At 39.5% G+C, this 16,748-nt stretch overlaps 1 protein-coding gene and 1 long non-coding RNA gene across 3 annotated transcripts in view; one reads left to right on the forward strand and one right to left on the reverse strand.

Annotated features, from left to right (window-relative positions):
- The window catches only part of LOC132110186 (uncharacterized), a 13,155-nt gene extending 12,173 nt beyond the window's left edge, over positions 1–982 (reverse strand). For both annotated transcript variants that reach the window (XR_009424609.1, XR_009424608.1), the window contains exons 1-2: positions 853–982; positions 513–655 (exon numbers count right to left, since the gene is read on the reverse strand). This is a non-coding gene — a long non-coding RNA (uncharacterized LOC132110186). The remainder of the gene's footprint in view (positions 1–512; positions 656–852) is intronic.
- Positions 1–16,308, forward strand: part of myoz3a (myozenin 3a) — a 21,019-nt gene extending 4,711 nt beyond the window's left edge. Inside the window, exons 3-6 of the mRNA XM_059516783.1 lie at positions 505–662; positions 1,089–1,239; positions 2,848–3,016; positions 15,548–16,308. Of these exons, the coding sequence (XP_059372766.1) occupies positions 505–662; positions 1,089–1,239; positions 2,848–3,016; positions 15,548–15,731 (662 nt within the window). The 3' untranslated portion in view covers positions 15,732–16,308. The remainder of the gene's footprint in view (positions 1–504; positions 663–1,088; positions 1,240–2,847; positions 3,017–15,547) is intronic.
- Positions 16,309–16,748: the final 440 nt, after the last annotated feature.

Consider the following 16,748-nt stretch of genomic DNA (forward strand, 5'->3'; position numbering starts at 1 on the left):
ATGTAATTCCATATTTCTGGGGATTCTTGTCATTTTCTGTTGTTATTTGTTTACGGTTTCCTTCCTAAATTCTCTACAAGCTCCATTTTGTTTCTTCAGAAATCAACTTATTGTATATTAATATGTAGGAAAACAAATATAACATTACTTATTATTATCAATGTTAAAAATTGTGATACATTGGATACTTTAATGGAAAGTTAAAAAGAACAGCATTTATTTGAAATAGAAACCTTTTCTAAAATTATAAATGTCTTTAGTGTCCCTTTTGATCAATTTAATGCATCATTCATAAATAAAAGTATAAATTTCTTTGAAAAAAAAAAGTCCTATTGACCCCCAAGTTGAATTGCATATGTATTAATCATTCAGTACCATGGTAAAAACTGTTCCAAAAACAAACGCTCTTATGAAAATGATGTCCATACTGTAAAACACTTGACAAAGATCAAGGATGAATAACACTAAAGCATGTCACTAAAGCAACTTTGTGTGTGTGAGAAGGTCTGAACCTTGGGAAGAAGATCAGCGTTCCTAGGGATGTGATGATGGAGGAGCTGAACCTGAACACCAACAGAGGATCCATCATGTTCCAGGAGCGCCAGAGAAGAGCGGAGAGATTCACGCTGGAGAACTCAGCAGATGCTTCCTCCGTCTTATACGTAAGACGTAATACGTAATAAACGTCTTATACGTAATAAAATGTAAACATTCAGCTGGGGGACAAGAGCAACAACTCCCATTTTTAGTTTAAAAAGTACTAAACTTACCAGCAGAATCAATTTTAAACACTTTTGTCTTATTGATAATGCATCACTGTATAAAGGTCTGCTTTTATTTGTGTACATTCACGAAGAAAACAAATATAAGATCATGTGACAGATATGCATAGAATATTGCATGGATTTACTGCAGGAATCCATTTGATGAGGTAATGAAACACGTCTCACATTCTCCTGCCGGGCATCCTTTATGTACATGCAATGCTACAGATTAGAAAAGACAGACATGGCTTCAGGTTCAAGGTCATGTATTCATGCTTTACAAGACACTGGACAAACTGCTCTGTCCTAAACATTTTCCATTAGAACAACATGGAACAGAACCAGAACCACATGACGACAGACATGCAGGGAGGGAAAGAAAACCTGCTGTATCCAGTGGTCAGTAAAAACAGCCTCGTCAGCACCCTCAAGAACACCGTGGCCAAGAAAGGAAGCCCAAACATCCTGGCACCAGGTACACACTCTCATGATTATTAATTACCCAATGCATGACTTTTCATTATACAGGTGCATCTCAATAAATTTGAATGTAGTGGAAAAGTTCATTTATTTTAGTTATTCAACACAAATTGTGAAACTCGTGTATTAAATAAATTCAATGCACATAGACTGAAGTAGTTCAAGTTTTTGGTTCTTTTAATTGTGATGATTTTGGCTCACATTTAACAAAAACCCGCCAATTCATCATCTCAACAAATGTTATTATATATTCGTGTTGAATTATTGAAATAAATGAACTTTTCCACAACATTCTAATTTATTGAGATGCACCTGTATCATATAGATTTAGTGACTTGAGCAAACATGCAATCCAAAGTAGCCTCTGAAATTGGACTAGTACCAATAAGCTAGCACCTAGCAACCATTTACTATGATGTCCTAGCAACTGCATAGCAATCAACCAAAAAATACTCTGAATACCTTAGCAACTGCTTAGCAAAACCCTGGTAACCACCCACAATACCTTTGCAACAGGACAGTGAGTTTTGCAAAAACAAGCACTTCTAATATTTTATATAAAAAAAACAGAAATCTAGTTTATATTTATAATAACTTTCATTTATAAAAGTTTAAATTATACACATCTAACTTTGAACTGTCTTAGTAAGATTAATAATTTGTGCTAATCTTGACTCAAACCGCACAAAAACTTGCACTGTAAAAAAATGACTAATGTAATTCTTTTATTTACTGTATATTTTATATGTCTTCCAGTCAAATATCAAAAAATCTTTAAAACAAGATAAATGTACTTGTTGAGAACAGTGTTGTTATTGCTAACTACCACTATTAAAATCATATTAAAACATAAAAAAAAATGTTTGGTAATTAAAATAAAAAAAAAAATGTAAAATATTAGATGAAGATTTTACACCAAAAAAAAAAAAATGAACATAAAAACTGAAATAAGATGAAATTGAAGTACAAACATGATTAAAACTGGAATAAATTAAAGCTACATAAAAATGATATTTTTTTATTATTATTGATATTTCTTATACAAATAAATGACAAAAGAACATAAAATTACTAAACAAGATCTAAATTAAAACTGCAAATATAAATTTGCAGTTTTATATAAATAAAAAAAATATAAAAATATATTAAAAATATATATATATAAATAACAAATGACACTTTCAAATTTTTTTGATATTTTAACTGGAAACAGACGAAACTGGTCGTTTAGAAAATGATCTTTGCAGTGCAGACACAAATACACAGTGTATTTTCGAATATGAGGAGCACGCTTGTATGTATTTCTGACGTCTTTGAGAGCAGCTTCACTCTTCACTCATCTGATAAACTCTAATCATTAGCTCGTTGCTGCACTTAATTAACTCAGTCTAATGTTCTTCCTCCATCTGTGGAGCCCTTAATAAACATCCATCTCCTGTTTCCATCTCCTTATCTGCCCGTGGCCCTTGAAGGGACCTGCACGCTCCTGGGCGAGCTCTATGAGCTAAACGCCGTAGCATGCTTGAATGTGCTTCAGGACAGCAAAGCTCCCTCTATAGTATAATTGGCCTGTGAATCACCAAACTCCATCCTATCCTTTTAGGCTACTCTGGACGGCTTAGAGAGATCCCTCGAGAGAAATTCCCGAAGTCTTATCGTTCACCATGGCGAGAAGCCCTGGGAGAAGATGAAGAGCTTCTGTCTTCACTCAACACTCAGATAGAGGAACCGCACCAGAAACTCCCTCCGGCCAACTACAAGTGCTTTAACAGGTAAAATAGTAGCTTCCAGGAAAAGTCTGTTCACTTGGTGGCCATATTTGAAACGGCGAAATTCTGAAATCTCTGAAAAAAAACAACAAACACACTTACTTTTAAACTCCATATTTCTAATCAAAATCGGTTGTTAAATGCTCTTTCTTATGATCTTATAATGCTTATATTAAAAAATTGTCAAGCTAGTTACCAGCCTTTGCTCTTGCACAGTCCTAAAGGACACAATGACACAGCTGACAACTGGCTCTTTTTATTTAAAAGGCAGGACTTTCGCTGATGTACTTTCTCCCATTCATAAGTAATATGATGCCATTGGCATATTTAAAGTCTTTGATTAATCTACAATAATAGCACAAAAATATAAATTAGGTTGCGTTTGTACACCGCAAAGGCTCACAATTTCAGTCCATCAACAAATAACAATTAATTCTGTAAAAAATATAGTGCAGCTCATGACATGGATTTGAAAACTATTGTTTAAAAGTAGTGTCGGTAATATTTTAATTTCATCACTTACTCTGCTTATACAGTCCATGTAAAAGCATGCTGCTGATTGTTAATTGTGTCTAACTTAAGTTTTTGTTAATGTAAAAAATTCATATAAAATAGCCTAATTGTAGTTCTTGAAACTGATCAGTGTAAATTCTGCACACTCAAATAGTTTAATTGAAATTTAAGAAGAAAAAAAAAAGTTAAGTATATCTATTTGTTATTCAAATATCCTGCTGATTTCCTTTTGTGAAATCTTAATTGTAAAAATTAACTGTTGGATATTTAGGCATTTGTTTTTGGTATGTCCAACTCAAACATTCACTTAAGTGTCATTCAGATACTTTATTAAGGTGGTATAGCTATTTATATTTCCAAAGCCACCAAATCATTTTTTAGAATGGAGACTTCAATAAGGCTTTTTTGACTAAAGAAAAAAAAACTTAATATTGTACAATATTATAATCCAATCTGATTTTTAGCACTAAATTACTAAATGTAGTTTAAGTGCCACTGCTCAAATACCCAACTTTATTTTGCAGATGACTTTGTTAGTAATTCATGAGTCTTGAAATCTGAATGCTTGAAATCTGAATCAGGACCTGAAGTGGGACATTCACATTGACTCCATTGTGAAAAAGGCCCAGCAGAGGTTGTACTTCCTTCGCCAGCTGAGGAAGTTTAACCTGCCACAGGATCTGCTGAAACAGTTCTACTCCACCATCATCGAATCGATCCTCTGCACTTCAGTAACTGTCTGGTTCAGCTCAGCTTCTAAATCGGACCTTAGAAGACTACAGAGGGTAGTCCGGACTGCTGAGCGAATTATCGGTACAACCCTCCCATCTATTCAAGAACTGTACTTATCCAGAGTGAGCAAAAGGGCTGTTAAAATCACTCTGGACCCCTCACATCCAGCACACTCCCTCTTTGAACTGTTGCCATCTGGTCGACGCTACAGAGCACTGAGCACCAGAACGACCAGACACAGGAACAGTTTCTTCCCTCAGGCAATCCATCTTATGAACAGCTGATAATAACTGTGGGACACACTACACTATTTACACTATTTATATTTATATACACTACACTTTTTATCCAACACACATACTTAGCGTACACGTAAATCTTTTGCACATAATATACATGTACATACATGGAACACACTATACTACTTATATTTATATTTATATACACATACACTTATTTATCCAAACACACATACTTAGCGTACAGTTACAATTTTTCCACATAATATACATGTACATACATAAAATGCTCTTTTTAATATACCTGCCATACATTGTCAATTTGTATATTGTCAATCCTTACCCACCTATTTGTATTTTTTTGTATTTTTTATTCCTTATTGTGTTTTTTGTTCTGTCGCTGTTATGTTGCACTGCGGAGCTCTGTCACGAAAACAAATTCCTCGTATGTGTGAACATACCTGGCAATAAAGCTCATTCTGATTCTGATTCTGATTCTGATGCTGAAACAAAACTGAAAGAGTTGCATCAAACGATTCATCGATGCATCACAATAACGTGACACAATATACTGCAGCCCATAGGGTTGGGATTCCCCTGTAACAGCTTCTTTATTTGGGAGGTGATTTAGCCTTCATTCTCTGTGGTACCAGAAAACCAAGGCAAAACATGATATAAGAAACGGCCTTGATGGGCACCAAGAGGTTTTGGCACATTAGCTTCATGCATGCCTTAAATAGACCCAACAAGACTAATCCACACTATCAGATTATGAAGTCCACTTAAGAGAGCTGTGATGTTTCCATTGCGTCTTCCCATTTGAAACGGGATCCTCAGAGGAACTATTTAAACGCATCGCTGGCTTCTCCTGTCACAATTTACAGAGCTTCAAGACACACTGCGTACACAGAAGATCAGGTTCCTCAGATACAAACTAAAATTGCGTCACCATGTGGAGTCAAATCCAGAAACAAGAATACCTTGAGACTGCAGGACTGGGTCCATCAAGTGACTTGAAAATGCATGCAATTTTATTTCAGATGAATAAAAAAAATTAACTTGAAAACAAAGAAAATAAAAAAAATGATAAAAAAAATTAAATAAAGCTGGAATATTAAGGTAAGAAATGTTATGTTTAGATTGAAGCATTAAAATTACTAATTGTAATTAAAAAGAGTAACTGTAAATAAAACCAGATTTTTTCACTTTAAATCAAATGTTACTGTGCTATTAAAAAACAGCGGCCTAATTTGCATAAAACATTGCATGAAATAAATAGTCAACATACAGTTTATAAATTATAAAAGAAAAAAAAGAAAATAATTTTCAGGGTAGCCTATCTACAGGATTTTTAAAATAAAATTTTAAATTCAAGGCTTTTTACCCTGCACAAATAAAACTGCCGACACACGGACATATATGCTAATGTTCAGTTAAACCAAATCCATTAGGGCTGTCACGAATAAAAAGAAAATGAAATCAAGTGTTGATCGCAGCATTAAATGTAGAACTGCTCAATGTTGCGCATTATAACCAATCACACACGAGTCCATTGAGCTTATGAATGCAATGACCAATCAGAGGCATTCAGGTGAGCTTTTTGTTCCCTTTCATAGGTTCACTTCAATGCTGCGATGACGTCATCGCCTTGGGAACACCTGTGGTGTGATGAATGTCTGAGCTTTGATCTGCCGGAGTAATATACATTTGTTCAGCTCTGCTGCTGTATTGAGCTGAAATATTAAGTGGCAACCTGTTGTAACATTAATGTTAAAATGGCTCAGGTTGTAAAGTTGAGCAGACAGGTTTTCCTATCTCTCGCTCTCTCTCTACTTCTGCGCTGCACTGATGCAGGCATGTGCATTGAATTGGTGCTTACACTTCCAGCACTTATTTCGTGTACTGCTTCTAGGCGCAGACTCTAAGAATTCTGCAGCCAATGTTTGTCTTGCATTATGGTCTTGGCGCCTCGTGCTACCAAGCATAAGTCGACCCGGCTATTAATTTTTCTTTCAGCTCCGCTGATGCTTGAGCTGGAACAAATCAGAGGTGGAGCTCACAGAGTAGACTATGGCAAGCTGTTATTACGAAAAACCTAATGCCATAGTGACTGGAGCTGCAGAGTGGGCAGGGGTTTCTTGTCCCTATTCCTGCACTGCATGAATGCATGTACATTGATTGGCATTTATGCTTCCAACTCTAGTTACATGTGACCCGTTTTTATCATGGATTCCACAGCTGACATTGCAGTGCGCATTGGTTTTTGGCGCTTCATGCTACCAAACACTAAAATGTCCAGCTAGTAATAATTCTTCAGCTCCACTGCTGTTTGAGCTGGAACAAATAGTAGACTCTGTGCTACGAACAAATAGTAGTCTACCTCTGTGCTACGAGCTGGATCTGTGGAGTTTTGCAAATCACATTGTCTTGCAACATGGTTTTTGGCACTTCAGGCTACCAAAACTATTTGCATAACTGGCCTATCATTATTCTTCTCATCCCAACTGAGTTACTCTGAGCTGAGTTACTTTGTGAACAAGTTCACGTGTAAGAGTATCTTTTATGGCAAATCTTTTATATGCTCACAAGGGTCACAGGTCAGCCTACTTCATGTGATTGATGCGGCGCTTTTGCTTCCAACACTCGCTTCACGTGAATAGGCACATTATGTACTACAGCACACATTATTGTGCACTAGAGATGTTGGGTGCTTCATGCTACCAAGCAGTGGTTTATGAATGAAAACCTGACCACGACAACAGTATTTTCCACTCAAGATACCAAGTTCAAGGTGATACCCATATGTTTGGATAGTTAAGGTTTGCATGATTAATTACTCTGTTCTTTTCAGCTCCGCTGTTGCTATGAGCTGGAACTGTGTATATATGTGGGCAACCTACAAGTTTGTTGCCTTTATCAGTTTTTCCACCGCATGTTGCGTTTCGGACTGATTTTACCGTTCTCTGCACTTTAACTTGAAGATGGAGAGTGTCAAGTTCTGTGTGTTTGATGACTGACCACAGCTTTGCCCAAACTTGAAAACTGCTTGATCTCTGATGAACGCAAAGGACAACTCAAAACGGTTCACTTTCTTTTCTTTTATTTCTTAAAGATGGTTTGATACATTGGGATGGAACAGAATAGGTTGATAACCTTTAGGATACACAAACCAAAACCATGAATTAATTACAAATAAATCACAAATAAATCTCAACACCACTTTCTCAAAGTAATAATAAATAGATGTTACTGAATCCTCAAACCAAACCAAACAAAGTAATTTAGATTAACCTAGGATCTCTAATAGTTAATTATTAAAATACCAATCCCATAATTAAACTTATATAATTTAAACAATACACATGCTTAGAGTAACGTTACTTCTACCAAGTTCTACGTTCACATAATAAAGTCTTCACTATTTAATTTAAATTGCACATTACAACCAAGCAAAAAATCATATAGCCTGAACTCAACACATTCAAACACAATCACATTCTGTCCTACCAGTTGCGTCTTTGGATGATCAGGAGCTGTGGTTAGGGTATCTTTTTCCAGGAACGGGTGAGAGGGCCAACTGAGCTCTTACCAAACATTTCAATGCCATGCACTTCCTGTTGGTGCACCGATAAATATGGTCCCAAGAGCACTTCCGAGAAGTTGGTTCCACCTCCTGTTGTATGGTTGCCCCCTGCAGCTTGGGAGTGCTCTGAGTATCCTGGGTAAATCTAGGTTTGAGTGCTCAGTACAACTTGAATTAACCATGAATTGACACAACAGAGAGGATAGCCCTAAAGCCATTAGTGCAGGGCCTATGTTGACATCCAAGTCCCCACTCTGTGGTTTGTGCTGGCATGCCTGATTTAGTATCCATTCCTGTTTCAGAGGTTTTTCCCGCAACTCAGGTGTCTCTGGGCCTCATGAGGGAGGATCAGGCTGTCATATGGTTACACCATTCAGCTTATTGGGTTGATTGGATTTGCGTCCTAACCGTGTGCTTGGAGTAAGCAATGTCAAGGACACAAATGAAGTGACATTCAGCTAAGTATGGTGACCCATACTCAGAATTTGTGCTCTGCATTTAACCCATCTGAAATGCACACACACAGAGCAGTGAACACACACACACACACTGTGAGCACACACCCGGAGCAGTGGGCAGCCATTTATGCTGCGGCGCCCGGGGAGCAGTTTGGAGTTCGATGCCTTGCTCAAGGGCACCTAAGTCGTGGTATTGAAGGTGGAAAGAGAACTGTACATGCACTCCCCCCACCCACAATTTTTGTGACCATCAGTCTAAGGATGCATACTTCTGCATCCAGATCGTCAGGAGACACAGGAAGTTCCTCAGGTTTGCTTTTTGAAGGAAGTTTGCCAATACTTTATTCCATTGAACTGGTCTTGAACGCCAGTTGAGTGGCTGTCACATTAGGTCAAGGACTGACAACATGGCTGTGGTCTCATACATTGGTCAGAGAGGATTACACTCTCGCCCCCTGTCAGGTTTGTGAGATGTGTTCTTCTTTGGACGCAGACCAGGTTCCTGTCGATCAGAGCAGTTCATGTCCCGGATCACCTGACCTCAGGAGTGGACTTACTCTTGCACCCTTAGTTGGGTGAGTCTCATATGGCAAGGTTCGGCTGAGCGGAAGTGGATTGTTTGTTTCGAGCATGTGCATTGCCCGCTCTGGTTTCCTTGTCTCCTCTGTCGCCCCTGGGTGGGGACGCTCTAGCCAAGAATGGCTCAGGACCAGTCTTCTGCCTTCCAGTTGACCTGTTTGCTCCAAACGATTCTGTTCAGAGTAAGGTTGGTCTGAGTGAACATCTCCATTACCCTTAAGGACCTGCCACAGGTTTATGTTGCTGCCATATCTGCTGAGCGTTACCCATAGAGGTGTTTCAAAAGGAGGTCACCCTCTGGTTTTCCATTATGCAGGTACGAGACAGCTTAGGCCTTTCCACCCAGCACAGATTCATTTTGGGACTTATTTCGATTGGAAGGCCTGGCAGGCCATCCATTTGAGCCGTTTAAGTTTATCAGATAACTTTGAAGTCATCTATTCTCAATTAGAGGAATATGATCTGCAGGCTCTGTCAGCTCCTCTTGTATGGATTTTTCCCCAAGGTCGGTTAAGTCTTACTGCTTCCTAGGCCTAGTATATCCTAAGGCTGCTTCAACACTGTTCGTTTCAGCAAGTGGTTGGAGGCTTTATCCCTTGATATGCGGGGTCAGATAGTACTATATCTTTAGCCTATGTGACTGATGTATGATGTGATGTATGAAGCATGATGTGACTTCGCCTCCTAAGGTGCGTGCTCGTTTTACAAGAGCAATGGCTTTTCAGGCTCTATTTTAAGAGCTTTGTTTGAGATGTCTGTGCTGTGGCAGGTTAGTCCTCTCCTAGCACTTTCATCAAGTTCTACTTATCTGGATGTGAGGATGGCTCTTGGCTCCCGGGTCTCTTCCGCTTGAGCAGATTCTTTCCTTGGTCCTCCAGCTATCTTAGGTACGTCAGGCGTTATGGTATATCGTTCCCAAGGCTATGACATCATCGCAGCATTGAAGTGAACCTATGAAAGGGAACATCTCGGTTATGTATGTAACCTTGGTTCCCTGAATAGGGAACGAGATGCTGCGATGCTTGGCCGTTCCGTACTAAACATAAACTCTTAACAAGAACACAATGTTAGTTAAGTGCAATCATTTCTTCCATGCTTTTGTGACTATGAATTTTACCTTTGAAATTTGAGTGCAACTTTGGCGTCCCCGTTGTTTGTGTAGTGTAACCGACAGAACACTAGAGGGCACTCCTGTGCAGAAAAGGATATACGGGGGGATTGGGGAGAATAAGAATAAATGGATGTTCAATAACAGAGCTGTTCGCGTGTCTTGATGTTTAACCTCAGAGATTAAGTGATAACCATCTGCTACATGGTGTCAGAAGTGTTTTTTCACAACCTGAAAAGAAAGAAACAAAGAAGTAAGTGAGAAAATAGAGCGATGTTGCACACAAACTGCTAGAAATAAAGAGAATTGACACAGTGCTCAAGTACAATTGAGAACGGGCCAAAGAAAAGAAAAGAAAACGAACATCGGAGCAGTGCACTCGAGATTAAGAGTAGTGAACAGTCAAAATATGGATCAGATATTTTCACTGACACCTCCGGGAAGTTTCAACTTCGACGAGCCCAGTTCATGGCCACAATGGATGCGCCGCTTTGAACGATTCAGAGTAGCGTCGGGGCTTGCAGAAAAAAACTCTGCCTACCAGGTAAACTCTCTTCTTTACATTATGGGGGAGAAAAGTGACGATATATTAAATACATTACCCCTAAACGAAGAAGAGAAGAAGAGTTATGAAGAAGTCAAGAAGGCTTTAAGTGAGCACTTTATTGGCAGACACAATGTTATTTATGAGAGAGCAAAATTCAACAGCAGATTTCAACAGGCTGGCGAATCAGCAGAGAGTTTTATCACGGATGTACAAGCTTGCGGAACACTGCAAATATGGCGATCTCCATGAGGAAATGATCAGAGACCGCATTGTAGTGGGCATAAGAGATGCAAAGATCTCAGAGAGACTGCAACTAGATCCAAATTTGACATTGGATAAAACAATAACTCAGGTCAGACAAAATGAGGAAATAAAACGTCAGCAGCCAATAATAAGACGAGAAAAGTCTGAAGTAAAAGAAGTTAACGTTGATGCAGTCGTAACAAAGAGAACATCTAAAGCAAAAATGACATCGCAAAAAGCAGAGGGGACAGTGCAGAGAACGCAAAGTTTTTACAATGCGGCTCATAAAATAAAACAAATGGATTCCTGCAAGAGATGCGGAAAAAGTCCACAACACCCATGGAAATTGTGTCCAGCTAGAGAAGCTGAATGCAGAAAATGTAGGAAAAAAGGACATTTTGCTACAGTATGCCGGTCAGTTCAAAGACTCGAAGCGATCGTTGAAAGTTCATATGATGAGTCTGCATTCGTGGGAACAATCCAGACCCAAAAACAAGAGAATATGTGGCAACAGAAAATACTGGTGAATAAAGAACCAATCACCTTTAAAATAGATACAGGTGCAGCAGTCACAGCTATTCCAGCATCTTTGTATTCAGCTGAAAAGCAAGGGAAACTCAAAGATTCCAAAAAGAAGATCCTGGGACCTAACAGTACTCCATTGAAAGTGATGGGTACGTTTAGTGCATGCCTGCAGAAGGACAAAAAGAGAATTTGGCAGGACATATATGTTGTAACGGATCTAGTGATGCCGCTGCTTGGACTGCCTGCAATTCAAGGCTTACAGTTACTGCAGCAGGTAGCTAACATGCACAAACCTGGAGAGCAGTACAAGGCAATGTTCCCCAAAGTTTTCTCGGGACTCGGAAAATTAGAGGGCAGCTACAAGATCAAACTGTCGGAAGGAGCCGTCCCGTATGCTCTATCAGCCCCACGACGAGTACCGCTACCGCTAGTGGAGAAAGTAAAACTGGAACTCCACAGAATGGAAGAAATGGGAGTCATTCGACGAATCGAAGAGCCTACTCCCTGGTGCGCGGGTATGGTTGTCGTGCCAAAACCGAATGGCAATATCAGGATTTGCATCGATCTCACACGGTTGAACGAGAATGTGTGCAGAGAAAGACACATACTGCCAGCTGTGGATGAGACTTTAGCACAGCTAGAGGGAGCAGCTGTGTTCTCCAAATTGGATGCCACATCTGGTTTCTGGCAAATACCCTTGCATGAAGACTCCGAGCCTCTAACAACATTCATTACACCCTTTGGGAGATACTGCTTTCGGCGTCTTCCTTTTGGGATATCTTCGGCCCCGGAGCATTTCCAGCTCAGAATCTCTCAGATCATTGCAGGAACGACTGGAGCTCTTTGTCATGCAGACGATGTCCTAGTGTTTGGAAAAGAACGAGAAGAACACAATGAGAGACTGTGTGAGGTGCTGAAGAAGTTTGAAAAAGCTGGACTAACACTAAATGATAAGTGTGTCTTTGCTGTCGATAGAGTGAAGTTCCTAGGCCATATCATAAGCGCTCAAGGGATCGAAGCAGACGAGGACAAGATTAAAGCCATCCTTAACATGCCTGAGCCAGAGAATGTGGAAGGTGTGAGACGTTTCATGGGAATGGTTAACTACGTCGGGAAGTTTTCACCTCATCTGCCGACTCTCACAAAGCCACTGAGAGACCTGTTAAGAAATGACAACACCTGGACATGGGATGCACAGCAGAAAGAAGCTTTTGCAAAAGTAAAGAAAGAACTCAGCTCACCAGCTATACTGGCACAGTATAGTCCAAACAGCGAGACTGTAGTTTCAGCCGACGCTTCATCTTATGGTCTAGGCGGTGTGCTCATGCAGAAACAACCAAATGGTGAGTGGAGGCCTGTTGTATATATCTCAAGGAGTCTAACCCCCACAGAGACACGATATGCACAAATTGAAAAAGAAGCTCTTGCGACAACATGGGCATGTGAGCGACTCAGTGCATATTTGCTTGGATTGGAATTTACAGTGCATACCGACCACAAACCCCTAATATCACTGTTGGGCAACAGACCAATTGATGATTTACCTCCAAGAATTCTTCGGTTCAAACTGAGGCTGCTCAGATACAAGTACAACATCATGTACGTTCCAGGAAAACAACTGGTCACGGCAGATGCGTTGTCACGAGCGCCATCGGGACCTGAAAAATCAACAGAAAACGAAACATTGGAGGATGAGTGTAGAGTTTTTGTGGATTTCATAGTTCAACAAATCCCTGCAACAAAAACAAAACTGAAACAGATTCAGGAAATACAGACTGAGGATCTAACCTGCCAACAACTAAGACAGTATACACAAAAAGGATGGCCAGACCATCAGAAAACGGTGTCGGAACAACTCGTGCCATACTGGTCTCATAGGGCAGATATCCACGTGGCAAACGGTATCCTACTGAAAGGAGAACGAATTATAATTCCAAAACCCATGCAGAGAGAGATGCTCGAAAGACTTCATCAAGGTCATCAAGGAATGACGAAGTGCATTGCAAGGGCACAGCAATCTATATGGTGGCCAGGTGTTATAAGAGATGTAAGAGAGTTAATGGAGAGATGTGACATCTGCTGTCAGCATTCCCAGCAGAAAACAGAGCAATCGATGCCAACACCTCTACCAGCGAGACCCTGGCAACGAGTCGCAGCTGATATCTTCCAATGGGAAGGAGGACATTATCTGGTGGTGGTTGACTATTTCTCCAGATACATTGAGGTTGCAAACTTGCCAAAACTCATAACAGCGACAACAGTGGAGAGGCTGAAGGTCATCTTTGCCAGGTTTGGAATCCCTGAAACACTGGTGACAGATAACGGTCCACAGTTTGCGTCATGTGAGGTTGCAGAGTTTTCCCAAGACTATGATTTCGAACATGTCACAAGCAGTCCACGTTACCCCCAGAGCAATGGAGAGGCAGAGCGAGCGGTGCGGACAGTAAAACAAATGCTGAGAAAGAACCAAGACCCTCAGAGAGCTCTTTTGGTATACAGATCGACTCCATTAGCTCATGGGATCTCACCTGCAGAACTCTTGATGGGGAGAAGAATAAGGTCAACAGTCCCAGTTCCACCTAAATATCTCAACCCAAGATGGCCTGACCTGAAAGTTTTCAGAAGAAAAGATAGAATGTTAAAAGAGAAACAACAGGAAACATTCAGATCTAGACACAGAGCGAAAAATCTACCAGTCATCATACCTGGACAGAAAGTGTGGATCAGGACATCGAAGACCACTGGAACGGTCCAGGGCGAAGCAGCAACACCAAGATCATATCAGGTAGAAACAGAGATGGGAACACTGAGAAGGAATCGATCTCATCTTACTGTTCTTCCAGAACCAACTCAGCAAGTTGTCAACGTTACAGTGACCAGGTCGGGTAGGATTTCCCGTCCACCAGAAAGAATGGACTTATAAGAGGAATTAGCATAGGTAGACCTGCTGTCAAGAAAAGGGCAGAATAACCCCTTCAGCAGAGTCAGGAATGCCCAGGTAGTCTACCCTGGCTTCCAGCTTAAGAAAGAAAGTTCAATGTTATGTTATTGAGAGGTTTGTTCCCTGGGGGGAAAAAAAGAGAATATATAACCATGGGGATATAAGTATGTAGAATAATAATAATAATAAATGTTGAGACTAAAAGGGGGGGATGTAGTGTAACCGACAGAACACTAGAGGGCACTCCTGTGCAGAAAAGGATATACGGGGGGATTGGGGAGAATAAGAATAAATGGATGTTCAATAACAGAGCTGTTCGCGTGTCTTGATGTTTAACCTCAGAGATTAAGTGATAACCATCTGCTACAGTTTTTGAGCACTTGTGTGATGGCCATTTAAAAAATAAAATACAGATTTCCAAACTATCCAAACATATGGGTATCCCCTTGAACTTGGTATCTTGAGTGGAAAATACTGTTGTCGTGGTCAGGTTTTCATTTATTATTTGCTTATGTTAGTGAATGTGTACATTAGAGTGCACGTTGCTGAAATTAATACGGAGAGCGGCTGGAAACTAGCGCCCTCTCCTGGCTGAAGATAGTTTTAACATCAGACACTGAAAGAAATCTTTACATGACTGGCTTTTCAAATGTTTGCCCATCCCTGCTGTAAATAGTAATATATAAATATAAATATATAAGAAAATATAAAAATAAATCAATGAAAATTACAATACATGTATACAAATACATGTAAATATTTTCAATATATATACTGTATGTGTGTGTGTGTGTGTGTGTGTGTGTGTGTGTGTGTGTGTGTATATATACATATACATACACATAATAAATATACAGAGTACACACATTATGTAAACAAAAACTTATTTTGGATGCAATTAATCGTGATTAATCAACAGAAATGAAAACTATAATAAAAATACATAACTGTAATAATAATAAGTCTAACATTAGAAGTACACTGCACTGAATACTCAATACTGCAATGGTTCGTGAGAGCACTTGCAGATTCAGTTCATCTCTTCTTCATGTGGTTTTTGTTTTAGAGCTGCAGTGCCATTTGGAGGACCTGTGTGTAGTCACAGGGTGATTCCTGTGATGGGCTTTGAAGCTCTGGAGACTCCAAATCTTTCTGGCATGACCTTGGCCACCATGTCCAAACGACGCAACTTCAACAGAGCCCCGCGGGGATGGGGCATGGGCTACTCGCCCGAGTCGAATGACCTGTGAGCTCGGCGCTGAGCCACACCTGTAACGTTAAGAGGAAAAGACTGTCACGCCGTAAAGACCTGCGCTTGCACTTTCAGGCCATCCCATTCTGTTCCCTGCAGGTGAAAGGCCAGATAAGAGCAGCTGGAAAACCAAAATTAAACATCAGAATAAAGAGGATTAGGATGAAGAGATGGTTTTAGCTCAGTGTTGGATGAAGGTTGTTCTCCTTAACCCTTAAAGGAATAGTTTAGCCAAAAATAACAACTTGCTAAAAGTTTTATCCATCCAAAGATGTAGATGAGTTTGTTAATTCATGGGAACATATTTGGAGAAATGTAGCAATACATCACCTGCTCACCAGTGGATCCTCTGCAGTGAATGGGTGCGATCAGAATAAGAGTCCAAACATCTGAGTAAATCTTCAGTAAATTGTCTTTTTGGATGAACTATTCCTTTAACACTGCTATACAATAAGAACTCAGTCTAAATCTTATAAGTATTTATAATAGCCTTTGACTTCATAATTGTAGACATGTGTTCACGGTAGTGTTTCAAGTGTGCAGCAGGGGCCCCTAAAATGTATTTAGACACTTTAAGCACATGGAAAATATTTATGATATTGATATTGCATTGAACTCTTTTTTGTCAAATGTTTTTCTTGTAAAATGTGTTTGTTCGTCTTAAAATAAAAAGCACTTGCTCTAATATGTTGTGTCTAATGCAAAAGAGTCTAAATACTTTTCGAGCCGCTAAGTTTCTTAAAAAAAAAAAAAAAAAAAAAAAAGACTGTACGTTTAATGATGGCTAGTTTAATGTTCACAAAAAAATGGTAACGGGAGGCTTTCAATAAAAATTACTTGTTGTTTTTGAATTTCTGTTTTCATGCTACAACAGAAGAAACCTGAACTGACAGTTCATAAAAAAAATGCTTCAGAACACAAAGAAAAACTGAGAAATATTAGATTTAAAAATTGTCTAGTTCTTTTTTCCCTTAAGAGAAGCAAGACAGTGGCTATCCAACTATAACTTACTTAA

Source organism: Carassius carassius, chromosome 29 (genome assembly GCF_963082965.1).
Source record: "Carassius carassius chromosome 29, fCarCar2.1, whole genome shotgun sequence".
In the NCBI taxonomy this organism is placed as follows: Eukaryota; Metazoa; Chordata; class Actinopteri; order Cypriniformes; family Cyprinidae; genus Carassius; species Carassius carassius.